The sequence below is a fragment of the Hyperolius riggenbachi genome, chromosome 1 (genome assembly GCF_040937935.1).
Source record: "Hyperolius riggenbachi isolate aHypRig1 chromosome 1, aHypRig1.pri, whole genome shotgun sequence".
NCBI classification, from domain to species: Eukaryota; Metazoa; Chordata; class Amphibia; order Anura; family Hyperoliidae; genus Hyperolius; species Hyperolius riggenbachi.
This window is the reverse complement of record NC_090646.1, coordinates 303,507,003-303,533,494: the sequence shown is the minus strand read 5'-3', so window position 1 is coordinate 303,533,494 and position 26,492 is coordinate 303,507,003. Positions and strand designations below refer to the sequence as shown.

The window sequence follows — 26,492 nt, the reverse complement described above, 5'->3', positions numbered from 1 at the left end:
GAAAATGGGGAAATGGCTTCTGAGAGCAAGAAAGAGGTAAAAAAGGGGAATTTCTTATCAGTGAGGGTCACACTGTAGTCACTTCCTGTCTGAGTCAGGACTGAGTCAGCCACTTACATACCTGATATTTAACTCTTTCAGGCAGAGAAAGAAAAAAAGGAACACAGCATAGTTATCTGTGTGCTAGGCACTGTACATACACATGTCTATTTCATTATGTCACATTTCAGTTGGGGTATCCTTTAAAGAATTGTTTTAAAATCCATAGTACAGTATAAGACTATTACATTTATGTTTCACGTGTGGCCAGTAATAGGGTAATATCTAAATGGAAATAGTTTAGCAACTTTGGGGATGGGGTCTAAAATGGACAGATTGGGGGAAGGGGGAGAGGAGGGTATTGGGAAGGGAATGGTTGTCTGGTTTACTTCTGAGCAATGAAGAGTCAACGTTTACATGACGAAAAACACAATATCTGAGATTCTACTGTATATAAATGAACAATTAATGTATCTTTAACTTTGACGTGTATATGAAGCGTCTTTCATATTTTCATCTTTCAAGCTTTGATTGGATCAACAAAATGGAAACAAACTTGAGGTACACCTAACATTCGCTGGAAACTTTCCTTCTGCAGTGCGCAACTGCGCACTATGAATGATTCGCAGGGCAATTTAATCAAGACAAGAAGCAAGCACGTATAAAGGAATGCGAGGGATACATTTTTTCATGTATACCAGCACCTGCATGGATTTTTTTTTAAATAAAAAAGCTGGTAGACATCCTATAAGAGGGAAAGGGATCGTCCAGAAACCACTGCTTCACTTCCTATTCCGATAGGTCACGTGAACAATAACCTACATGTTCCTTGGAAGAATTCACACGAAGAAATAACATCCGGATTGTAACAGTCTGCGTCCCTTCGGTGGATCTACAACACAATCGTGTCTAGTTCCCTATGGCTGGCTTGCATTGAGACTTGTAAAAAAAAAAAAAAACAACCACAAAAAATGGTGTAGCTCGCTCGTCTTTCTTGAGCTGGCTCTCATTTTTATTATTATTGTGTTATTAGGAGTCGGGTCATGGAGATGTGAAAGGATTTTTTCAGCTTCGCAGAAGCGTTCATAGCAGGCCGTTCTGTAGTGCTGCTGCAAAGCTACGTTACGTTAATAAAGAAGCCTTATTCTCTTTTAAAATATGTAATGTGCAATATATTACTTATTTTATTTGGAAATTTGCAAGTCTGTTTTTGAAAACTGGATCTGTAAAATCCATGGCGTTTTTAGAAAATACACCCTCCGCTTCCCCCAAGGGTTTACTACCTTAAAAATGAATTTGCAATGTTGTGATCTTGGTTAAATTCACATTGTTTTGGATAGATTACCTTCACCTTTTTACATATATAGTATATATTTTATTTTTATAAATTGCATATCATGATCAATAGTTGTTTTAACTGAAGTGTAACAATTTAATTTTCTGGGAAATGAATGGGTTTTCCATAAAGGAGTTGTGCTGCCTTTTTTGTTGCCCACCATGTCCAGGCAGGATTGCATCAAAGCTAGCATTCTTGCCCCCAAGATCCACCTATGCAGTGTTGCCTGAACAAGATGCCTCTGTGAGAATTGGAATTGGTAGAGGAGCAGGGGTCATGGGTCGGTGGAAACTTCATCTGACAGATCGTGCTGACTTTCAATATAGTCAACGAGAGCTGGACACCATGGAAGTCTTTATGACCAAGAGTAGCCGTGGAAACAGAATCGCTTGCATGTATATTCGCTGTGCTCCTGGAGCAAGGTATTTTTGCTATTTTATTCTAGCTGAATGAAACATGACCTTCTGAATGAATTCCGTATAACTTTTTGAATCTGTCTATTGACTGGGTCATATATGTTCACTTGTGACTCTTGTCACCCCAGTTTATCCTGCCAGTGATATTGGGTTTTATCAGGGCTAGATTTCACAAGATGCACACTAGGCCTATGGCCATAAGTGAAAGGAAGCCAATTTTCACAGTTAAATGCATTGACGGATCCTTCAGTGCCTTGCTAAGGCTAGTGCTATTCTGCCTCCCTCTTGCCAACAGCAGCAGGAGAAGGTCAGGGAGTTCATTTACTAATCACCAGTTTTTACCACCTGCCCACCTTATACTGTTGTTGTTGTTCACTGGTGTCGCGCCCACTCCTAAGTAGTTCTTCACTGCAGGGGCGTAACTAGAAATCACTTGTCCCCCTTGTGAAACTTTGGATGTGCCCCCCCCCCCCCCCCGCTTTCTGCGCATCTAGTGTGAACCAACTGCAATCAGTTGGCTAGTGCACACTTGAATGTGTTTTCCCCATGCAGATAAAAAATGACAGCAGTCAAGCACTGCAGGTATTTTCTCTATCAATTACATTAGCTTCTGCGATAAAAACGTGCATATTTTCACATATACAGACACACATGGTGTGCAGAAAACGCATACAGAAAAGAAGAGTGTGCATACAGACAAGTGTGCCTTCAGCCAGCTTATTAAACTCGCTCTGTCCATCTTTGATGGAGCAGAACTGGCTCTGCAGATTCCTCAGGCATCACTACAGTACATGGCACTTGGGAGGTGTAGAGAGTTTGGGGCTGGACGCAGTTGTACACAAGAGCTTGCTGCACACTGAAGAGGGACTGTCTACAAATCTTTGCCTACAAAACTTTGTATGATGCATTATCAGTTGCTGAGCAGATGCAGTCATTAGAACAATTGTGCAGAGAGCAGAAAGCTTTTTCTCTACGTGCCCTTAGTTGTCAGTCTCTCAGGAGAATGAAAAATAACTTATCCCACGGGGCCCCCTGCAGCTTCTGGGCCCCCCCCCCATGCGGTTGCATCCCTTGCAGGGTCTATTGTTACGCCCCTGCTTCTCTGGGTAGGACAGAGCAGCTGGGGCTGGCAGCATCTGTGTTGCATTGCAACACACTGAAATTACTTATGGTTATGTCCTATGATTCCTATAGGGCACTGCCAGTGTTAATGTGTCACAAATGTATGTATTCTACAGTCATTCTAGTTTGAAACAGGGAGGGAGCCTTCCCCCCCCCCCCCCCCCCCCCCCTGTCTTATTTAGAATACAGGTATCCTGCAGTAGCCGCTCCCATGATCACATACTGCTACTTCACCAGGGCTCTGCCCACATCTCTTTCTGATATACAGAGGAAAGAGTCTGCATAAATTTAGACTGGCTACGGTCTGCTGCTGTAATTTTACTGAGCATGGTGTCCCAGAACTCCAAGCTGGAGTGTCTGAAGCAACCAATATTTAATGGACCACTATGGTAAAAAAATTGTAAAATGTACATTTTCCCACAGCAAAATGCACTATAAATTCATTTTTCCCTATGTTGTCATCACTTACTGTAGTTTATGATTAGTCTGACAACCCTAAACCTATTACAGGCAGGATTTAAACTAGCCCATCTCCTCATGGGGATTATCAGGGTTTCCTTTATTTTAAAAGCTATTAAAAACACTTACCGAACTGAAGTTGCCTAGTCCATCTGCAACAATTGTGTGCAAACAAGTAGGGGGGCTGAGTGGCATCTTTTTATAAATCCTTTCCAGTGTTTTTATAGAGAATAAATGAATTATGAGAAGATGAACTAGTCCAAAACCTGTCAGATATGAGCTTTCTTACCAACTGTAGAATTTTTTTTTTTTTCTTTTTATTATATGAAGCTCGCTGGTGCTTGTTCAACTTTAATGTAGTTCTAGAATGTGGAGCAGACGGCATCCTATTTAGAAGGGTACTGTAACGATTGGTGTAGCAACACAGACGTCTGATTATGTGTGATCTGCAGTATCACCGATAATACAGACACTCTACCTGATTATGTGGTGATTTGCAGAATCACCAATAATGGAAGTATAGCTAGCAGAATAACAAGGTGTATAGTGCTTGGTGCAACAGTAACTGAATAGTTTGGCTAGACCTCACCAGAGGAGCTGGTGGGTACTATCAGTGAGCACCTCACCAGTGACAAGGGTTAACTGGTGAGTAGAGTGGTCAGACAGGCTTGGATCGGTAACAGATAGACAGGAACAGTACAAAGTTGGCAGGCAAGAGAGTAGTGATAATTCAGGCAGAGTTCATCAACTGAGTCAGATAGGCAGAGGTACAGAATCTATTAGCAAGAGCAAGGTCAGAGATAAGCCAGAGTCATACACAGAATATCAAAATATAACAATAATACAATAATCCTAGTCTTGTGTGAAATCCCTGGTTTCCTCCCAGATCAAAGCACACCGGATACTGTCTAAGGTCTGAGCGCTAACACTGAAGTATTCGCAACAGCAGACAGGTTGCGAGTGAATACCGAAGGCTTTTGAAGCAGAGGAGACCCCACGGCCGCGCCCATTCCAATCAGCCAATCCGGAGTGCCGTGAGTCGCCTGACGTCAGCCGACCGGCTGGTCAGCTGACGCGCCTCCTCGCAGCATAAAGGTCCTGTCTACACGCGCAACTCTATGACAACCCCGTCCTCTGCGTACTAGATGCCAGAGGATCAGGCGAACTCCCCAAGCAGGAAAGCGAGGCGGTTGCGGGGACACCCCGCGTGCCCGCAGCCGTGGCCTCAGCGGATGTTACAGGTACCTGCTATATGAACTGCGGCTGCAAATAGAAAGCGCACTTCTAAATGACATGTTTTAAGGGATGAAGGTTAGGTTTGGGAGGAGTGTGCAAGGTTAACTTTAGCTGCCCACTGCGGTGGGAATCTGGGGGGGGGGGGGGGTGGGTTATGTGTTAGGTACCACCAGGGGAGGGTTCTGTGTGAGAGTAGGGAGAAGTTAGGTTATAGTAAAATATTGGTAAATAGTACTGATACTTTACTATTTGAATGAAGTTGTAGAATATCAGTAAATTTACCGATATTCTGCTAAGGCTATCCTGTGCCATTTTCAACAGGTGCCCTTTTCAAGTGTTGTATGTCTAGAATGCTCTCTCCTTTTAGAAATCTTCCATGAGAAAACTGGCAAAAAATGATTGTAAATAACATAGTGTTTGAAACTCGGATCACTTCTTTTTATAAATGGGCTCCTATGAGTCAAAAGTGAAAGTGATTTTTTAGTTTCAAATAGTTTTATTAGGTTAATAAAAAACAATTACACATTACAGCAATTATTCTTCCGCCCCAGTTGGAGCTGTACTAAATATAAACAAGGTAGGGAAAACAGGTATCACACATGCATTCTATTTTTGAGTGGACTGTGGTACAGGAAAGAGAAAAAAGGTAACAATAAGAGATTCGTAACAATCATTACATAGGATCACATTGTAAATGCACAGGAGCGCAATCCTAGGAGTGTCGAGGCATTCATCCATGGTTGCCAGGTCTTGATAAATACATCAAAGGTATCATTTAGGATGGCTAGTATCCTTTCAGAAATCATAATGTCAAGTATGATGTCAGTTAGTTGGATGGAAAGCGTTGGCTGCAACCATTGTTTGGCAATATGCGATCTAGCAGCCTTTGCTACATGTTGTGCTAACCGATGGTAAGGATGCTTCCATTTTGGGGGCTTATCGCCGAACAGAAGCATGCAGGGATCTAGAGACAGGGAAGTCCCCAGTGCGGTGTTTATTAACGAGGTAATCTCCCCCCAGTATTTCTGCACCACCGGGCAGAACCACCATATATGCTTAATGTTTCCCTCTCTACCACACTTTCTAAAGCATAACTTTGATTTAGTTGGGTCGATGCCATGTAGCTGATATGGTGTTATGTATGCTCGGTGGAGGACTTTGTAATTGGTTTCAATGTAAGAGAAGTAATTACTTCCCTTAGAAAGGGTAGTGCAACATTTGGACCATCTTTCTGGGGTAAGTTCAACTCCCAGCTCCGATTCCCACTTTAGCATTGTCTTAAGTTTTTGAAGTGCAAGGGGTTGTGATAGTATAGAATACAATAGTCAAATGAGGCCTCCTTCTAATGGCCTTAGGTCGCACCAGGCCTCGTAGGATGAGCGCTGTGGAATGGGGGAGTTAGTTGGGCCCATGGATTTAAGGAAATGGTATATCTGTATTGCAGCGAAAAACTCCGTGGGGGGAAATTCTATTTTAGCTTTAAACTGATCCCAGGATGGAAGTTTATCATTTATGAACAAGTGTTTGATGTGGGTGATCCCCTTATCTTTCCACCATCCGAACGCTCTCGGATCTAGACCCGGCTTGAACATAGGGTTATTATATAGTGGAAGGAGGGGTGGGATTTTTGATTGCAACTGTTTTCTGAACCGAAGAGGTCGCCAGATAGAGAGTGGGCCGAGATGGGTGATTGCTGTTTTATTAACCAGCTGAGCGGTCTGGACGAGCTCAGCTCATCCAACACCGCCAGCGGCTGCCGCTCAGGCCCTGCTGGGCCGATTTCAATGAAATAAAAAGCAGCACACGCAGCCGGCACTTTGCCAGCCGCGTGTGCTGCCTGATCGCCGCCGCTCCCGCGAGCAGCGGCGAAAGAGGGTCCCCCCAGCCGCCTGAGCCCAGCGTAGCCGGAACAAAAAGTTCCGGCCAGCGCTAAGGGCTGGATCGGAGGCGGCTGACGTCACGACGTCGGCTGACGTCGATGACGTCACTCCGCTCGTCGCTATGGCGACGATATAAGCAAAACAAGGAAGGCCGCTCATTGCGGCCTTCCTTGTTTATTCTGGGCGCCGGAGGCGATCGGAAGATCGCCTCCGGAGCGCCCTCTAGTGGGCTTTCATGCAGCCAACTTTCAGTTGACTGCATGAAATAGTTTTTTTTTAATTTAAAAAAAACCCTCCCGCAGCCACCCTGGCGATTTAATCAGAACGCCAGGGTGGTTAAGGGAGACATGGACCATTGAAGAGCCGGGAGGGAGTAGGGGTGCAAAAGATCAGATTCTATTTGTGCCCAAAGTGGTGGGTTAAATTTGGAATGTATTTATGCTAATTGCGCTATTTGCGCTGCTTTATAGTATGCTAAAAGGTTGGGTACCCCCATTCCTCCCCTAATTCTGTTTAAGTGCATAGTTGCACGATTTATGCGGCTTTTTTTATTGTTGCTAATAAATCTAAAGATTGCGTTTTGAAGGTCCTTAAAGAGACTCCGTAACAAAAATTGCATCCTGTTTTTTATCATCCTACAAGTTCCAAAAGCTATTCTAATGTGTTCTAGCTTACTGCAGCACGTTCTACTATCACCATCTCTGTAATAAATCAACTTATCTCTCTCTTGTCAGACTTGTCAGGCCTGTGTCTGGAAGGCTGCCAAGTTCTTCAGTGTTGTGGTTCTGTGATGCATCTCCCCCTCCAGGCCCCTCTCTGCACACTGCCTGTGTATTATTTAGATTAGGGCAGCTTCTCTCTTCTCTCTCATCTTTTACAAGCTGGATAAATCCTCATCTGAGCTGGCTGGGCTTTCAAATACTGAGGAATTACATACAGGCAGAGCTGTCTTCACTCTGCAGGAAGAAACAGCCTGACACTTCAGTGGAAGATAGCTGCAGGGGAAAAGAAACACACAAATGATCTCTTGAGATTCAAAAGGAAGGGTGTATACAGCCTGCTTGTGTATGAATGTATTTTCTATGTGTGGACATACTGTACATCAATCTACTTCCTGTTTTGGTGGCCATTTTGTTTGTTTATAAACAAACTTTTTAAAACTGTTTTTAACCACTTTTAATGCGGCGAGGAGCGGCGAAATTGTGACAGAGGGTGATAGGTGCGATTTTAACAATACAGATTCTCTTTAAGGTTGCTCTGGATTACTATAATAGAAAGGGTTCGAAACAAATATAAAAGTCGTGTAAGGAGATTCATGCGCACCGCCTGTACTCTGCCGGACCAGGAGATCATAGGTAGATTCCATTTCTGCAAATCGCTTAGCAACAATGCAATCATAGGCTTATAATTTATGTCATACAATTCTATTGGGTCCGAGGGGATTTTTACACCTAAATAAGTAATATATTTGTGCTGAAGTGTGAGGTTTAGGGAAGATGTCAAGTGTTCTGCTTGAGTTCGGGGGACATTAGTAAAGAGGACTTCTGTTTTACTGACATTGAGGCAGAGGCCTGAAATTTTACCAAATGATTTCAATAGTGTTAAAAAATTTGGTATTGAGGTATGGGGAGAGGTGAGTGTTAGTAGTAAATCATCTGCGCAGAGATTAGCTTTGTAGGTTTCCCTGCTATGGTTATGCCCTGTATGTCAGGCGATCATCTTCTAATTTCCTCTGCCAGAGGCTCGATTACTAGGGCAAATAACGCAGGCGAAAGTGGGCACCCTTGTCTTGTCCCTCTTCCAATCGGTATATTAATGGGAGAGATAGTGGGTAATTTTAATTGTGCCGTGGGGGATGAGTATAGGCCATTGATCGCCTGTAGAAAATTGCCTCCAATCCCAACCCTCTGTAGGGCACTAACCATAAAGTCCCAGTCAATGGTGTCGAAGGCCTTCTCCATGTCCAAAGCAACAAGTGCTAATGGGGTTTTATTCTTCTTCGCAACATGGAGAAGGCCCACAACTTTTCGGACATTGTCTGGTGCTTGTCTCATGGGTATGAAACCCACCTGGTCCCTGTGGACCAGGGGAGACAGGAATTTGTTTAGCCTTGTGACTAGAATGGAAGTGAAAAGTTTATAATCTAAATTAAGTAATGATATGGGGCGGTAATTTTTAACATCTAGGGGGTCTCTATTTGGTTTGGGAATCACTGCAATCATGGATTGCAAGAACTCAGCCGGGGGGATATTTCCCTGTAGAATTGTTTTATAAAATTTCAGCAGATGTGGGATGAGTTGTGTCTTAAACTTGTTGTAATAGATGGCTGAGAAGCCGTCAGGGCCTGGGGACTTGCCATTTTTGAGGCGCTTAATAGCTTCTTTTAATTCTTCGCTAGTGATAGGTAGGTTCAAAGTGGAGGCTTTCTCAGGTTTAAGTAGTGGTAGTGGGATTCGCCTCATATGGGTATATGGATGGGGCACTGAGGGCGTGGGTGATTTAGGTGTGTATAGATTAGTGTAGTAGTTGGCAAATTCCTGATGAATTTTTAAGGGATCTGAGGTGACACATCCCGATTTGGTGCGTATTTGTAGCACTTTGTTTACATAATGGGCTTCCCTTAGTTTTTTAGCTAGCCAGGAATTTGGCTTGTTGTATTGTGCATATAATTTGGATCTCGTCCATCGCATTGCTTTCTCAGTGCGCGAGGACAGGACAACTCTCAGTTGGGCTAAAGTAGTCTCAATTTCTCTGTAGGTATGGCGTGGGATTCTGGGCATGTGCGATCTTTAACTTACTTAGTTTAAACTCTTAAGTTAGATTGTTGCTCTGTCTTGCGCCGTTTGTGCTGCGCAGCTATGCGAATTAATTGGCCTCTAATTGTTGCTTTGTGGGCAAACCAGAGAGTAGAGGGTTTAGTGGAGGGAGAGTCGTTTATTCTAAAATAATCTACTAAATGTTCCTCTAGATCGAGGACTGTTTCGTTGCTAGTGAGTAAGCTTTCGTTTAGCCTCCAAGGGGGTCTTGTCAGGGGTGTAGTGAGGGAAGTGCATGAAGTTAAGATAATGTCGTGATCTGACCATGAGCTTATGTGGATTCTGGAGTAGATTGAGGTTTTGGCATGAAATGCATAACAACGCTGATAAAGGCATGCTTAATAGATGTGAACTGGAGGGGAGGCTGCGCAGACAGAGAAGATATGTATGCTTATGACAGCAAATTATAATTATTATTGTAAGAGAACGTTTGGGCTTATAAGCAACAGGCACTAGGGGGGTATACAAAGGTAGATAAATTGATTGAATATGGTTAAAGAGAGAAACAGTGGGTTGAAAAAGTATTTTGTCATATTACTGCCACAAACATGAATCAATTTTATTGGAATTCCACGTGACAGACAAACACAAAGTGGTGTACACATGAGAAGTGGAACGAAAATCATACATGATTCCAAACATTTTTTACAGATAACTGCAAAGGGGTGTTTGCATAATTATTCGGCCCCCTTTGATCTGAGTGCAGTCAGTTGCCTATAGACATTGCCTGATGAGTGCTATTGACTAAATAGAGTGCACCTGTGTGTAATCTAATGTCAGTACAAATACAGCTGCTCTGTGAGGGCCTCAGAGGTTGTCTAAGAGAATATTGGGAGCAACAACACCGTGAAGTCTAAAGAACACACAAGACAGGTCAGGGATCAAGTTATTGAGAAATTTAAAGCAGGCTTGGGCTACAAAAAAATTTTCCAAAGCCTTAAACATCCCACAGAGCACTGTTCAAGCGATCATTCAGAAATGGAAGGAGTATGGCACAACTGTAAACCTACCATCCTCCTAAACTCACAGGCGGAACAAGGAGAGCGCTGATCAGAAATGCAGTCAAGAGACCCATGGTGACTCTGGACGAGCTGCAGAGATCTACAGCTCAGGTGGGATTCTGTCCAAAGGACAACTATTAGTCATGCACTGTACAAAGTTGGCCTTCATGGAAGAGTGGCAAGAAGAAAGGCATTGTTAACAGAAAGCATAAGAAGTCCCGTTGGCAGTTTGCCACAAGCCATGTGGGGGACACAGCAACCATGTGGAAGAAGGTGCTCTGGTCAGATGAGACCAAAATGGAACTTTTTGGCCAAAATGCAAAACGCTATGTGTGGCGGAAAACCAAAACTGCACATTCTGAACACACCATCCCCACTGTCAAATATGGTGGTGGCAGCATCATGCCCGGGGGGTGCTTCTCTTCAGCAGGGACAGGGAAGCTGGTCAGAGTTGATGGGAAGATGGATGGAGCCAAATACAGGGCAAACTTGGAAAAGCTCTTGGAGGCTGCAAAAGACTTGACACTGGGGTGGAGGTTCACCTTCCAGCAGGACAATGACCCTAAACATAAAGCCAGGGCAACGATGGAATGGTTTAAAACAAAACATATCTATGTGTTAGAATGGCCCAGTCAAAGTCCAGATCTAAATCCAATCAAGAATCTGTGGCAAAATCTGAAAACTGCTGTTCACAAACGCTGTCCATCTAATCTGACTGAGCTGGAGCACTTTTGCAAAGAAGAATGGGCAAGGATTTCAGTCTCTAGATGCGCAAAGCTGGTAGAGACATACCCTAAAAGACTGGCAGCTTTAATTGCAGCAAAAGGTGGTTCTGCAAAGTATTGACTCAGGGGGAAGAATAATTGTGCACACCCCAATTAGTAGTTATTTGTTTGTAAAAAAATGTTTGGAATGATGTATGATTTTCGATCCACTTCTCACATGTACACCACTTTGTATTGGTCTTTCATGTGGAATTCCAATAAAATTGATGCATGTTTGTGGCAGTAATGTGACAAAATGTGGAAAACTTCAAGGGGGCAGAATACTTTTGCAACCCACTGTACTTGTACATCGGTTTTTCCATTTGTCCCATATGAGATTGGAATTTAGGGGCTCTGCCTATGTGGATATAGTTGAGTTGTATTTTTTTATATGGTACGGAGTTGTTTACTCTTTTAATCCAGTTAGAATCAGAATCAGAATCAGCTTTATTCGCCAAGTATGCCAGAGACATACCCGGAATTGTTTTTGGAGCACATGGCATGGCGTTTATACATACATACATAAGACCTACATACATACGGCGTAGGTGGGCTACATAAACAGCGACCAGAGGGGGCATTGGCGCAAGCCATCTGCACGCCATCTCCTGTCTAGCCATAAATAATGCTTCAGACATGAGGGTCTTTAAAGAAGAATCTAGACCCTCGTCTTGTATGACTCCCAATAAGCAGAGTATAGGATCCAGCGGGACAGGGCAACCCATTTTGTCATGTAGGAATTTGGTAACCTGGGCCCAGTAGTCTGATAGGTGTGGGCATTCCCATAATAAATGTAGGAAAGAGGGAGAGGAAGACTGGCATTTAGGGCAGACGTCTGACGAGGAAGAGTTAAATTCAAGTAACCTGGCTGGTGTAAGGTAAGATTGGTGTAGAATGTATATTTGGGTGACATGGTCACGTAAGCAGGGCGAGGATCTTTTTAGTGCCAGCAGTGCGTCGTCCCAGTCATTGTCCACTATTTCAATGCCAATTGCCTCCCATTTCTGCCTAGAGGGGGTTGTGCGCTCCAGAGCATTGTTACCAATCAATTCTTTGTAAATAGTTCCAGTAAGGTGGGGGCTGGGTCCGTTGGATATGATGTCCATTATGAGCTGAGTAAAAATTTTAATAGGAAGGTGTTGGAATTGACTCGAGAAGGCATGTTGCAGCTGTATGTACCTGAAATGTTGCCTGCGGGGGACATTACATTTGTCTATCATTGACTGAAAAGTGTTCAATTGACCATTGGTTAAAATTTGGCCTATAAATATAATTCCAAGGTCACTCCAAAATTTAGGGTCAGGTATGGTAAGGAATTCCGGTAAGGAAGGGTTGTTCCAAAGGGGAGTGTGATACTCGTGTCCCTCTAGATTATATTCCCTGCGTACACATTTCCATACCCCAATAGCTTGGTTCAGGACGGTGTTACCCCGCCTCCCACTGGCCAGTGAGGAAGTAAGAGTGTCTAATACCAGGCTTCCTTTACGTGGATCCAGGTCATAGCCTACTGTCTCAGCATTGATTGCATGGGGAACTACAAACCATCCTGCCATATGCTGTAATTGAGATGCTATGTAGTATTTGTGAAATGATGGAAAAGATATGCCACCTAGATCATTTGGGTTTTGTAATAGCGAGCAGCGCAGTTTAGGTCTGCCATTATTCCAGATGAAAGAAAGCGTCCTAAGCCGTTTAAAGAATCGTTGAGGAATGTATATGGGTGAATGGTGTAGCATATATAGGATTTAGCATATATAGCATATATAGGATTTTCGGGAGCAGAACCATCTTTATTAGGTTCGTGCGTCCAATCACAGAGAGGGGGAGTTTAGACCAGGACTTACACTTAGCCTGCACAAGAGGGATTAGCCCATACATTTCATTGGGCAGGTAGTGTTTTGGATCTTTATTAATTTGTACTTAAAGGTCTGCACTGTTTGTAAGGGGGTAGGAGGTGAGAGAGAGGTATTATCTTGTGAATCTAATTCTAGTATTACAGACTTGGACTTGTTAACACATAAGCCAGAGTAGTAGCTACTCTCCTCTATGATGTCCAAGGCGCAGGAAAGGGAGGGACCACTGTCTGCTAAATACAGAACTGTTTCGTCTGCGTACATGCTAATTTTATCTTCCGTGTGTTGGGTTTTAAATTCTATTATATCGGGGTCTGCCCATATTCTGTGTGCCAGAGGCTCTGCCACTAAGGCATATAATAAAGGGGATAGGGGGCATCCCTGTCTTGTTCCATGTTCGAGCGGGAATGTCTCTGAAATCTATGAGTTAGTACATACATGAGCAGTTGGGTTGGTGTATAAGATTTTAACCCACTTACAAAAGTTGTCCCCAAAGCCAAACCTGGCAAGGACTGACGATAAAAAGAGCCACTCCACCGAGTCAAAGGCCTTAGCCATGTCCAAGGAGGCAATAGCTCTTTGACCCATATTCATATGTTTGCACTGTATTTTGGAGAATAGTCGGTCTAATATTTATGGCAGTGTTCTTGCCTGGCATGAAACCAGTTTGGTCATCATGCACCAGTGAGTTTAGCCTCGTTGCTAAGTTTTTGGCTAGTATTTTGACATCGGTGGTGAGTAGGGAGATTGGGCGATATGAATCGAATAGGAGGGGCTCCCTGCCAGGTTTGGGAAGTACTATTATCGGGGCCTCACGCATTGATTGCAGGATTTGCGGAAGCTCAAATGCTTGTTGGAAGACTTCTATTAAAGAGGGTGCAAGCTCATCCGTGAATATTTTTTTATATTTCAGTAGGGAGGTCGTCTAAACCAGGAACTTTTTTATTTGGAAAGCTTGCTATGGCACAGTCTATTTCTTCAAGGGAAATGGGCTCTTCTAATTGTAATCGTTGAGGATCTGACAGACAAGGAAGAGTTAATTCAGAGAGATAGATTTCTGAGTCTGACTGCGGGGCATTTGTTTTACTAGTGTATAAATTAGAGTAGTATGTATGAAATACTGCATTAATTTTGTGGGGCTTAGTGACTACCTGTCCTTGTGGGTTTAATATTTTCGTTATAACTGGGGGGGGGGGTGTATGGTTTAGCTAGGTGGGCTAGCAGGGTACCTGCTTTCTCAAGTGAATTTGTTCGTTAAAGAATAGCTTGCTGAGAGTTACCTCTTCAAGAAGTTTGCGATGCTCTGTTTGTGTTTTCCTCCAGATCTGCTCTGTTTCTGTGTTATGGTTAAATAGGTAGTGTGCTTCTGTTGTTTTAATCTTATCTGCAAGAACTTTTTCCCTGTCTTTGGTATCCCCCTTGTGTTTGGCGACTGCTTGTATTAGGGCTCCACGAAGGTAGGCCTTGAAGGTGTCCCAAACCAATATCCTGTTCTCCTCCTCTCTGTGATTAAAGAAAAATTCCTCAATATGTTTGGGAAGCATATCCTCAGTTTTCACAAGATCTAGCCAAAAAGGGTTAAACTTCCAAAACTTAAAGGGGGGGGACTAAGACCCCAGTGCATAGTTAGTAGCAGCGGGGAATGGTCAGAAAGAAGCCTTGGGAGAATTACAATATCATCAATCCAGGTAAGGAGGGGGGGGGGGGAGGTGTGAAGATATAGTCTATGTGTGACATTGTATTGTGTGTACTAGAGGTACAAGTAAATGCTTGTGTGGTAGAGTGCACATGCCTCCACGTGTTAACCAACTGGAGATCTGCCATTAAATTTGAGACGGTGGTGTGCTTGTTGGATTGCGGGGGGTGCCTGTCTAGAGAGGGGTTGCATACGTTGTTTAAATCAGTGTTTTTCAACCGGTGTGCTGCGGGATGTTGCCTGGTGTGCCGTACAGGTCTGGCCTCTCGCCAGACCTGTACCTACTGTAGGGTGCAGGAGGGGGGAAGCAGCGCTAGAAAGAGGGGCAGCGGTGGGGAGGGGGGAAAATCCCCCCCCCCCTCACCTGGGACCCCTCCTTCTGCCTACTTTACTGGCTATACTGGGGCACTACCTATCCATACTGGGACTATACTAGCTATACTGGGGCACTATACTGGGGTAACTATACTAACCATACTGGGGCATACTAGCTATCTGGGCACTATACTAGCTATACTGGGCACTATACTAGCTATACTGGGCACTTTACTGGCTATACTGGGGCACTACCTATCCATACTGGGACTATACTAGCTATACTGGGGCACTATACTAGCTATACCGGGGCACTATACCGGGGTAACTATACTAACCATACTGGGGCAAGTAAACTCCCTATACTGGGGCAACTATGCTAGCTATGCAGCCGCACCCCAGCCCCCCCCCCCCCCCATAGCACGGCACTGTTCACTTGGTCGCGCAAACACTCGCGCCCCAGCCCCCCGCCGTTCCCCGGAGAAAAATATGGTCAGAAAGTGTTTCCCGGGCCAGAAACGGTTGGGAACCACTGGTTTAAATCACCTAACCAGACGGACGGGGTGTTAGGAAAGCGTAGCATAAAGTTAATACCCTCTTTTAAAGTGGACCCAAATTAAAAATACAAGATTAAAAATACAAGATTTCAGAAATAAAATCTATTTTCTAAATTATAATAATAAATAGCAGCCTTTTTTTTCAGCTGCATGATGACAAATATAAAATATTTTACATTTATTGGAGGAACTCCTCCCTTCCTTTCAAATTGCCGGGATTTTTCTGGCAAACTGGTGGAGTAGATGGTGTCCGGCAATGGAGGAATTGGTAATGGCTGCCCCCAGTATAACCCTAGCTATGAAAAGAGAAGGGTGAAAAGCATGCACTGAAATGATCATGGATTGAAGGAGTGTTTATTTATCTTTGTATGTGTCAGAGTGGTGCAACTAAATATTTTGAATTAAAAAAATGTTTGGTTTGGGTCCGCTTTAATGAATAGAGGAGAAGGGGGGTGGTATGTAGTATGCTAATATTAAAAGGGGGGAACCTGCAATTTCACAGTGGACAAATATAATATATCTTCCCATAGGGTCTGCAATAACCAAGAGCGGATTGAATTGTACTGTGTTGTTTACTAGTAGGGAGACTGCACGTGAGAATTGCGAATATGGGGCATGATACATACAACCTACCCAGTTTCTAAGTTTCTGCGGAGAGCCAGCAGTTTATTACCCGTCAGATGTGTTTCTGATAGGGCGACTATATGAGGTTTGTACCCCTTTAGGAAGTTTAGTACTGTGGAACGTTTCACTTTGTCATTTAAGCCTCTAACGCAGTGGTTATCAAACTTTTTTTTGGGTGAAGGCACCCTTGATGGCTTTGAAATTTTTTCAAGGCACCCCTCGACAAAAACAACTACAGAAATGCCGTTATGACCCTTAGCAGGCGACAACTCACACCAAGTAGCTTGTGATGCTTTTTCGGCACTGCGATTCCTCTCATGTTCAACTTCAACCATGGTTGCGGGGACTAAAGGTTAACTAGCAGGTAATGCAGCCACATTGTATATCAATGTGCGGTTGCATTACCTGATGGTATTGCATAAAGGATGGGGATGCATGCCAAGGCCCCCCTGAAAGATGCCCGAGGCGCACCAGGGTGCCGCGGCACCCAGTTTGAGAACCTCTGCTCTAACGTTCCAACAGAGAAACTTAAGTGTAGCCGCCATTAAAGTGCATGAATATTAGATTATGAAGCAGTACATTTACCTCAGTCATCCCTTCCAGCAGCACATTCACCAAGCGTTGTACATACGCTGCATCAGTAAAGCCTTTAACCTGGAACATAGAACACCCAAAGCCCAACCCACCCAGTTCTGCTGCAGAACTGCGCAGAACTTTAACCCAAAACAAAACTAATATCATTGTAGTGAACAGACGTTTACAAAGAAGTGTAATTCACATCTGTATGGGGGAAACCAGAAGTACAACAGATAACCAGCAATAAGTAGGTATTACTAATTTAACTTCTATATGCGAGGGGAGCTTGAAGATCAAAATACACGCTCAGACATACAGTATGTAAGTATGGGAGTAACACTTACAGGAACTGCTTAGGTTCCGGGAGTAGTGTCTGGCTTCAGTGTGACCTGAGGCAGCCAAGCACATTCAGGCCCAAACAGGCGCGAACAAATTGAATAACCTATAGCGTGGAGCTCAGGGACCTGCCAGATGGGTAGCGGTATAAACACATACAACTTGCATAAGTAATGATTGCAAATTTTAAAGAACATGCCTATCCGCCTCAGCAGCACACATACAAGCCAGAGCGTCAGTCATTGCCAGCAACCAATATCTGTGGGGGCAAGAAAGGTTAAGCAGTATACATGAACATGTATGGGGTATACAATGTATTTAGAGTGCGATAGCCAGGGTTCGTTAATAAGCAGTGCGGCTGAACGCAACCCTGCCGGGTTGTATTTATGTGCGGGGGATGCACACACCAGTTATTGTTCCACAGGAGCAAAGTAAGGGTGGTAAATCCACAGTACCGAGTAAGATGAGCGGAGTGGGTGGCTTACTTGTGCTTTTAGTCCATGTGACACTGGGGGATGTAGAGGAAAGTTCCTGTACACAGAACAGTCTATGACGCAGTGGTAGTTGAGGGGTTGCAGGAGAGTGCGTGAGGTACCTGATTATCCCGAAATAGACACATATTTATAGCGTAGTGTGGGAGAGATGATTAGCATCGGTGGATCATCGTTGCATAGTATCTGAGATTTAGGTGCAAATAAGAGATGGCTTGTATGGGCCTAAAGTAGTACATTTAACTCACACCCATAGCTCTGGGAACGTGTCAGGGGAGCAAAAAGTACAGTACCTGTGGTGTAGTATGTCCATGGGATTGCGAAGTAGGTAGCTCATCAGGAGTCATCTCGACGGGGAGAGTTGCGCCTGCTAGAGGAAGAGGGGTTTTCATCCAACCATTTAGAGGCTTCTGCTGGGTTGCTGAAGAAGTGTGTGCGGCCATTTGAAGTGACACGGAGTTTCGCCGGGTAGAGCATGGCGTATTCAATTGCTGCGTCACAGACGCTTCTTGACTCCGATGAAATGTGCCCTCTGCTTCTGTACTTCGAGCGAGTAATCCGGGTAGAAAAAGAGGCATGCGTTTTGGAAGGTAACATCTCCTTTAGCACGAGCAGCTTGCAATAGGGCATCTCTGAGAAATTTAAGGATAAAGGTGCGGGGTGAAGATCCCGGGGGAGGCACTTTGGCCGAGATGCGGTGTGCTCGCTCCACCACAAAAATGGCAGAGAAGGTTTCGCGCCCAAATATGTGCTGTAATATGTACGAACAGAGGCGCCAAGCAGAGTAAAACAATATTCTAAAAATGATAAAAAGAGGGAAGTCGAGGTGGACTTACCTCCCTCTGGTAGTGGACATATACTCAAATGCAAAGTAAAAAATATACAATTTATTCACAGCTCCATAAAATCGCAACGCGTTTCGCGGTCAACATCCCGCTTCATCAGGCAATACAGGAGCATATAAAACTGGTTCAAGTCCATAAAGAGTGTGAGCGCCTCTGTGGCCTCTGAGGCGCTCACACGCTTTATGGACCTGAACCAGTTTTATATGCTCCTGTACTGCCTGATGAAGCGGGATTGTTGACAGCGAAACGTGTTTTATGGAGCTGTGAATAAATTGTATATTTTTTACTCTGCATTTGAGTATATGTCCACTACCAGAGGGAGGTAAGTCCACCTCGACTTCCCTCTTTTTATCATTTTTAGAACATTGTTTTACTCTGCCTGGCGCCTCTGTTCGTACATATTACAGCACGATTAAGTCCACCCCTGGTGGAGGGGTTCTTTCCCCATTTTCCTATCTACAGAGAGCGACTTTTATACCTGAGTGGGGTCAGATACTAATACTCCCCACCTGCCTGTCAAGTGGTTACCTGATGGTAACCCACCTTTGTGAGTATAAGAACCTTTGACTTTACATTATATATTGAGCTTACCAGACAATATTGCACTATTGGGCTCTTGGTGTCCTCTGTTTTGTTTTTACAAGTCGCGCCCAAATATGTCCGTGAGTAGGCCTTCGATAAATTCCACCGGCAGACCATTAGAAGCCCTAGGTTAGTTCAACTTTTTTTTTTATCCCCCTACAGTATTCCTTTAACAGCTAAATGATAATGGTCAAGAAACTGGTTCTCTACCCATTATAACTGAACATTGAGGCCAGTTTCACAATGCTAACCATTGCTTTGTTTGCAGTGCATTGCACTGCATCGGCAAAAACAGCCTTTGGGGATTTCCACATTAATACGCAGTAATCACTGTCTGGCAGCAGGCCAAAAAAGGCTCTCTAGCGCTCACTTCCTGTGGGTAAAGACACAAATTGCGTGGAAGTGTATTGATAAAGTGCGCGTGGCAATGCTACCGTGCAAATTTTTCAAAATATACATGTCGCCATAGACATACATGACTTCTAGTCCGCTGCACATCACCTTCAAGTTGATCGAATAATGTAGGTATGCGCTCGCTTTGGAGTTGCGGAAATTACGTCACTTCTGCCATGTTGCAATGGTGTGAAAGGCCCCATAGTCTTTCACTGGCCTAGCGTTCGCCTGCGGTAAAAACAGGCCAACGCAGTGCGCCAGTGTGAAAGGGGCCCTAGGAGTAGTTGACTAGTGATGTCTGCACACATGCAGATGTGAAACTGGCTTTAGAACAGCAACTAAGATCTCATGTCTATGGATACCAGCACACAATCCAAAGGATAAGTTCTATGTGCATCAATAATAAAATGTAACTTTTACTGGTATGTGTTAAAATAAATATCTTAACTATATATACTTAATATGTACACACTGCTGTGCTTAAGTTTTTTTTTTTTTGTGGTAGCACTGTTTGAGCTCTCATGTAACAATAAACTTTTTGATTGCTGCCCTCTAGGTCAGATTGGCTGTTGCATCTATAGCCAATCTGGATATTGTTTGCAAATGTTCTGAGTATAGAATCATTAAGTATACTGGTAGACCTAGCACTCTAGATTTTAGTATGCTGCCCTTCATGAGATAAGTGACAGGTGAGAATAAGAAAGTTGGAACATAACAAGCAGATAAATGGAAAATGTATGCAGTTATGAATTATAGATCAGGCTTCAATGTGTAATTTACATATGGTCTGCGCTTGAGGCTACGTAAGAGGCATGTCAGTGCAAGCCATTTAAAAGAAGATGCTAGGGCTGGCCGGCGATTAGTCACATCCTGAATACGTGACGTAGGTGGGTAAAACGCGTTGGTAGGCCCAGCCATCCTCCTCGTGTGCTGTGGAATGCTCCTTCATACTCCGTCAATTCCCTTGTGGCAGTGGATTACATTGCGGTCTGCGCAGGTGAAGTGACCCCTCTCCCACACTGCATCATGGACATGGCAATACCGCACTAGCCGCATTCGCGGCTGCTTCAATCCTGGAAACAGAATTTGCAGACAGTCGAGCTCGACTTGCCGACATACTGGCAAGCCTTTCCGGATGTTGTAGGCTGGGGACCTTGACTTTACTTAGTGCAGGACTTTTCATCCTTACTGCCATATGGATGGGAATATTACTGGTGGTGCACCACTCTCATCAACCCCCACAGCTGTTTTATCCGGTATTGGCAGGAAGCTTAGTGTGAATGTAAAACGTGTATGTTGAGTTGGTGTGGAGCTCTCCCAGCACAATTGTTTTAATTGCTTTTTGCACTGTTATAGAGGTATTGAGTTCAATTTTTTTATATGCCGAGTTGTTGCCATAGTTTGTATTTTGCAATTTTCGTATCTTACAAATTTTGCAGCCATATATACGTGCAGTGGAGTGAATCTATTCATTGTATTTAGTTATGTTGCTTTACCCGAGGCACATTCGTACATTCGTAGGAGTAGTGAATCAGGATTAGCACAGCAGCCCTACATATAATACATAGCTAAGATATTTAACGCATACAGCCCACGTTTTCCCATTATTTAAGAAGGGCAAAAAATCAGATCCAGGAAATTATAGACCTGTAAGCTTAGCATCAGTTGTATGCAAACTATTTGAGGGATTACTAAGAGATACTATACATGACTTCATAGTAGAAAATAATCTTATTTCTCAGCATCAACATGGGTTTACTAAAGACAGGTCTTGTTTGACTAACATGCTCAGCTTTTATGAGGTAGTGAATGCTAATATGGATATTGGGAATGCTGTAGATGTGATATACTTGGACTTTGCAAAGGCCTTCGACACTGTTCCCCACAAAAGTCTGGTGCAAAAGTTGAGGATGCAAGGATTGGGGAAGAGTCTGTGTGCATGGATAAGGAACTGGCTAATGGACAGAAAACAAAGAGTTGTGGTCAATGGATCGTACTCAAAATGGGAGACTGTTAGCAGTGAGGTCCCACAGGGGTCTGTTCTGGGTCCAGTGCTCTTCAATTTATTTATTAATGACCTAGTAGATGCAGTGAGCAATGTTGCTATTTTTGCAGATGATACAAAATTGTGTATAGAATCATCAACTCTCAGGAAGATAGTGTCATATTGCAAAAGGATCTGGATAGGATGGCTATATGGGCACATACATGGCAGATGAAATTCAATGTTGACAAATGTAAAGTCATGCATTTTGGACGTACTAATGGTCTAGCACCATACAAAATAAATGGGATACAGTTGGGGACATCAAACTTAGAGAAGGACTTAGGAGTACTCATCGACAACAAGCTAAATAATCATACTCAATGCCAAGCAGCTGCAGCTAAAGCTAACACAATTTTGGGATGCATTAAAAGGGAAATAAAAACTTGAGATGCTAGCATAATATTGCCCCTGTTTAACTCTCTCTAGTAAGGCCACATCTGGAATATGGAATTCAGTTCTGGGCACCACATTACAAAAAAGATATTGCAGTTTTAAAGCAGGTGCAGAGACGAGCAACAAAATTGATACGTGGGATGGAAGGTCTCACTTACCAAGAAAGGTTAGATAAACTGGGTTTATTTAGTCTAGAGAAAAGACACCTTAGAGGGGATCTAATTAACATGTATAAATACATCAGAGGGCAATATAATAGCTTGGGGGATGAGCTTTTTGTCCCTAGGCCTTCTCAAAGGACTAGAGGACATGATCTGCGCATGGAGGAAAAACGTTTTAGCCATTTATTTAGGAAAGGGTTCTTTACAGTATGAGTGATTAAGATGTGGAATGCATTGCCACAGGAAGTCGTTATGGCAAACTCTATACCTGCATTTAAAGGGGATTAGATGCTTTCCTTGCATTGAAAGACATCCATGGCTACAATCACTAGGTAATGCCTAATGATGTTGATCCAGGGATTTTATCTGATTGCCATCTGGAGTCGGGAAGGAATTTTTCCCTTTAGCGGCTAATCGGACCATGCCTTGTAAGGGTTTTTTCGCCTTCCTCTGGATCAACAGGGATATGTGAGGGAGCAGGCTGGTGTTGTACTTTATACTGGTTGAACTCGATGGACGTATGTCTTTTGTCAACCAAAATAACTATGTAACGCATACCAATAAAAGTATTATTTATGCACATAGAGCTTATTCTTTGGGTTGTGTGCTGGCATCAAATTTCCCCTGCATAAGTTTCAGATTGTTTGCAGCCTATTCATTCTCTGCAATACCCTATTTCTCCTTTGTTTTTAAAGAGTACACATTTTTATGTAGTGACACTGTCGCACATTTCCTAGTACCAGATATATGTTACTCTTCAGAATTTTGTGTATGGTATTAATTGTTACTACTATAATTTTTTTTTTCCCCTTCCGCAGGTTCACCCTCCTTTTTTCTCATGGAAATGCAGTGGATTTGGGACAAATGAGTAGCTTCTACTTGGGTTTAGGAACACGTATTAATTGCAACATCTTCTCATATGATTACTCCGGGTATGGGGCTAGCTCGGGTCGTCCATCCGAAAAAAACTTGTATGCAGACATTGATGCAGCTTGGCAAGCTTTAAGTACTAGGTGAGTAGGTAACTGATATGATTTGCATAAAAGCTTATAACAAAAATGTAATTGGCTGTCGCATTTCTCACTTTTGACTAAGAATGTTCATGTTAAGCTTGTATCCATTGGCCCTGATAAAACATTCTGGCAAGAGAGTGATGATACAGCTGTAAATAAGCTGATTTCAGCACGTACATCTAAAATGGGCATATGATCATACTAGATAGTAGAATACCAGTAAAATTACTGATATTCGACTATTTCGGACAGTAGAATATCGTTCGTTATACCGACATTCGAATAAGCTTTGCTAAAACCCTATTCGGCCACTAACCCTTCCCTATCTACACCTAACACTAAACCCCCTTACACATATATAAACCTGCTGCTTTGCCAATAACACTATTCCTAAATGACCCTCTACGCTCGGCTATATTATAGAAAATTGCCTATTTCCGGTCTCCCATCGCTCCTCCGATAACTCACCTTCCAGGTCTCAGCTATATAATAGCCGATCAACTGTTACCAGTCCCACAACACTCATGTGATAACCTGGTGCCTAACTTACCTCCCCAAAGCTCGGGTTTATTATAACAGATTGCCTTCGACACTCCTATAACCTGGCGCCTAACTTATCCTCCCAGAGCTATAGCTGATCACATACTACTTTTTGCCTGGAGTGACAAAAAAGGCTAGAAACGGCCCCGACTGGAAGCCAGCTGGTATTTGTGGATTCCTTTCTCTGTGTTTCTGACACTTCTGTTCTGCCTCACTGTCTGGACCAAAACTAAGTTTTTTTTTTATTTCTGGGTTGCTCTTTGTGCCAACATAGAATCTGCTTATTAGACGGTTTAGAATAAGAGTCTCTTGTTTGTCAGTCTCTGGAAAAATCAGCCAGGCACTTAAAGATTGATTTGTATTATGGCATAAGCACCCATGTTGATTAAACAGACTGGAGATAAGGTAATGGTGTGCCAATATCAGGGAACCCTTTGGTATCACTTGGGACCAGTCAGATCTACAGTCCAAAGCTCTGGTTGGCACCACCAAATAAAAATAGTTCTTTTGAAACATAGGGGCTGATCAGTGGCGGCACCAGGGGGGTGCCAAAGCACCCCCAAAATTGTCCAAGCACCCCTCCCCCAGCATGAACTGACGCCGCGTCAGTTCACAGGCAGCAGCTCGCAGCTCATAGCGCAGCTCCGGCAGCAGCAGAGAAGGGCTATGGTAAATTGGCATCCGAAGCCCTGCTCTGAAGATTTCGAGTCTGCAGTGCAGGGCTTCGGGCGCCATTTTCCCGTAGCCCTGCTCTTAGCGCGGGAGTTTTAGTGGCTGCAGAGGATCGTGGGAGCTGTGCGCCGGACGGAGGCCGGGACAGGAGGTCTTCTGCAGGTGAGTAAATGTTTTTTTTCTAATTTATTAACACAGGTGTATTTTCTGGGCAAATCTGCCACATGATTGAACGTGTTTTCTGGGCAAATCTGCTCACATTACGTGTATTTTCTTGAGAAAACCTGCACACAGGGCTTGCGCTACCATAGAGGCAAAGGGGGCAATTGCCCCAGGGCCTCGGAGCTTGTAGGGGCCCCCAGTGGCTACAAGAGGAACATTTTTTTTTTCAAAACGACCTTATAGTTTTTGAGAAAATCGATTTTAAAGTTTGGAAGAATAAAAGTATACTTTTAAATGCGGTAAATGTCACTTTTAGTAGCAAACCTAACGGTAGTGTAATTTTATATGCATCAAAAGAAAGAGCAATACATTTCCTGACGAGGTTTCCAGGGGGTCCATACGCAGCTGTAGCACTTTGGCCAGGGATCGCTATACAGCCGCAATATGGCTGTATGAAGATCCCTGGCATTTTTTCCTATTTTCCCATTTTTTTTTTATGTTTAGAGTGTGGAAATTTAAAAAAAAAATTATGTGGGGTTCCCCCCTCCTGAAACGTTTTAACCCCATGTCCCCCATGCAGGCTGGGGTAGCCAGAATGTGGAGCTCCGACCAATTGGGGCTTCACACCCTGACTATACCAGCTGCAAAAAAGGTCCCTTAAAGTGAACCTCCAGACTAAAAATCGACTCAGCAGCACTGGAAAGGCCTGGTGTTTCTTTAACAGTTTCACAGCATCAGAACTTTGTTTCTCTTATACAAGACTCATTTTTAGCTGCACAGAAGAAAACTGCCCGGGCATTTTTCATCTGATGCTGTGCAAAGCATGATGGGATTTCTGATGTTGTTGCTCTCCTTCTGCTGTTTTGGTGCAAATTTTTTTCTCTTACATTTTGAATTTGACATTTGAAGCCTAGGGTGCGCAGCTGGGAGGGGTGATCAGGACACAGGACAGTTGGAACTGTGTCTCCTGCTCCCTGTCACCTCCTTTCAACCAAAAAGATGGCTGCCCCCATGACAAAGATGGCAGCCCCCACGAATCACAAACATTTGCCTGTTCTTTTAAAATAGGGTGGGTAAGAGATTATATTACCTATCTATTGTAATTAACATAACTAATGTAACTTAATGACAGTATGTTTGTTTAGGCTGAAGTTCCCCTTTAATGCCGATTTTTGTTCCAGGGTATCTGTTGGGGGGGCCCCCCAGGTTTATTTTGCCCTGGGGCCCCATTGTTGCTTAAACCAGCCCTGCCTGCACAAGTATGTGAACTTTCTGAGGAAAGGGTCACCAAAACTTGGGCCCACTGTCTTTGCATTGCACTTTTTAAATTACAGTTAGCTCGCCCTCATCAGGTCATGGCCACACCCATTTTTTTTTTTTTTTTTTTGCAGTGGCTATAGTCACACCCATTTTTTGCCACGACGCGCACCGCCGGTCATCAGCTACCCCAGAGGTTTGTCCAGCACCTGCACAGCACCGCCCCCCCCCCCCCCCAAAAAAAATCCTGGAGCTGTCACTGGTGCTGATTCATGAAGCTGTGCTGCTGTAACAGCACTAACTTCATGACCAGCACCGCACTCTAAATTCAAGGCTGCACACTATGCTCGCTTTTGCAGCGTAGCGTGCTTTTCTTAGTTACGCACATTGCTTACATAGGAACACATGTTCCTTTAAATGCCGGCCGCTGCTTTGAAGTATCGCAACTGGATGGCATTTTAGCAGCCACTTCTCAGATGTCTCGAGTACTGAATCAGAAGCTTCATGCTGAGACATGAACATTTTCTGGAACTCCGTGATTCAGCATGTGATGCCACAGCCCAGTCTCTGAAGCATCGCCCACCTACATGTTTCTTGACAATGGCACTTTGTCAGGATTTGGACTCTTGAGGGGCCTTTCACACTGGTGCGGTGGGTCATTTTTGCCGCACCTCACCGCTATGCCAATGAAAGCCTATGGGTGCTTTTACACAGCATGCAGCCAGAAGGGGATTACTGTGTACTAATGCGGTAATCCCCAAAGGCCTGTTTTTGAGGGTGCGGTCCCCAGGCCGCACCGCTAGCGCCAGTTTGCAATGTGAAACTGGACATATGTTCATGTCTTTTCATTAGCAAAAACGAGGCTGGCACTTCCAAAAGTATAAAGCTTTTTTATTGATTAAAAATGGCC

At 43.7% G+C, this 26,492-nt stretch overlaps 1 protein-coding gene across 1 annotated transcript in view; it reads left to right on the top strand.

The window, feature by feature from the left end:
• The first annotated feature begins 755 nt into the window (after positions 1-755).
• The window catches only part of LOC137509082 (alpha/beta hydrolase domain-containing protein 17A), a 143,086-nt gene continuing 117,349 nt past the window's right edge, over positions 756-26,492 (top strand). Inside the window, exons 1-2 of the mRNA XM_068233803.1 lie at positions 756-1,797; positions 22,757-22,951. Of these exons, the coding sequence (XP_068089904.1) occupies positions 1,487-1,797; positions 22,757-22,951 (506 nt within the window). The 5' untranslated portion in view covers positions 756-1,486. The remainder of the gene's footprint in view (positions 1,798-22,756; positions 22,952-26,492) is intronic.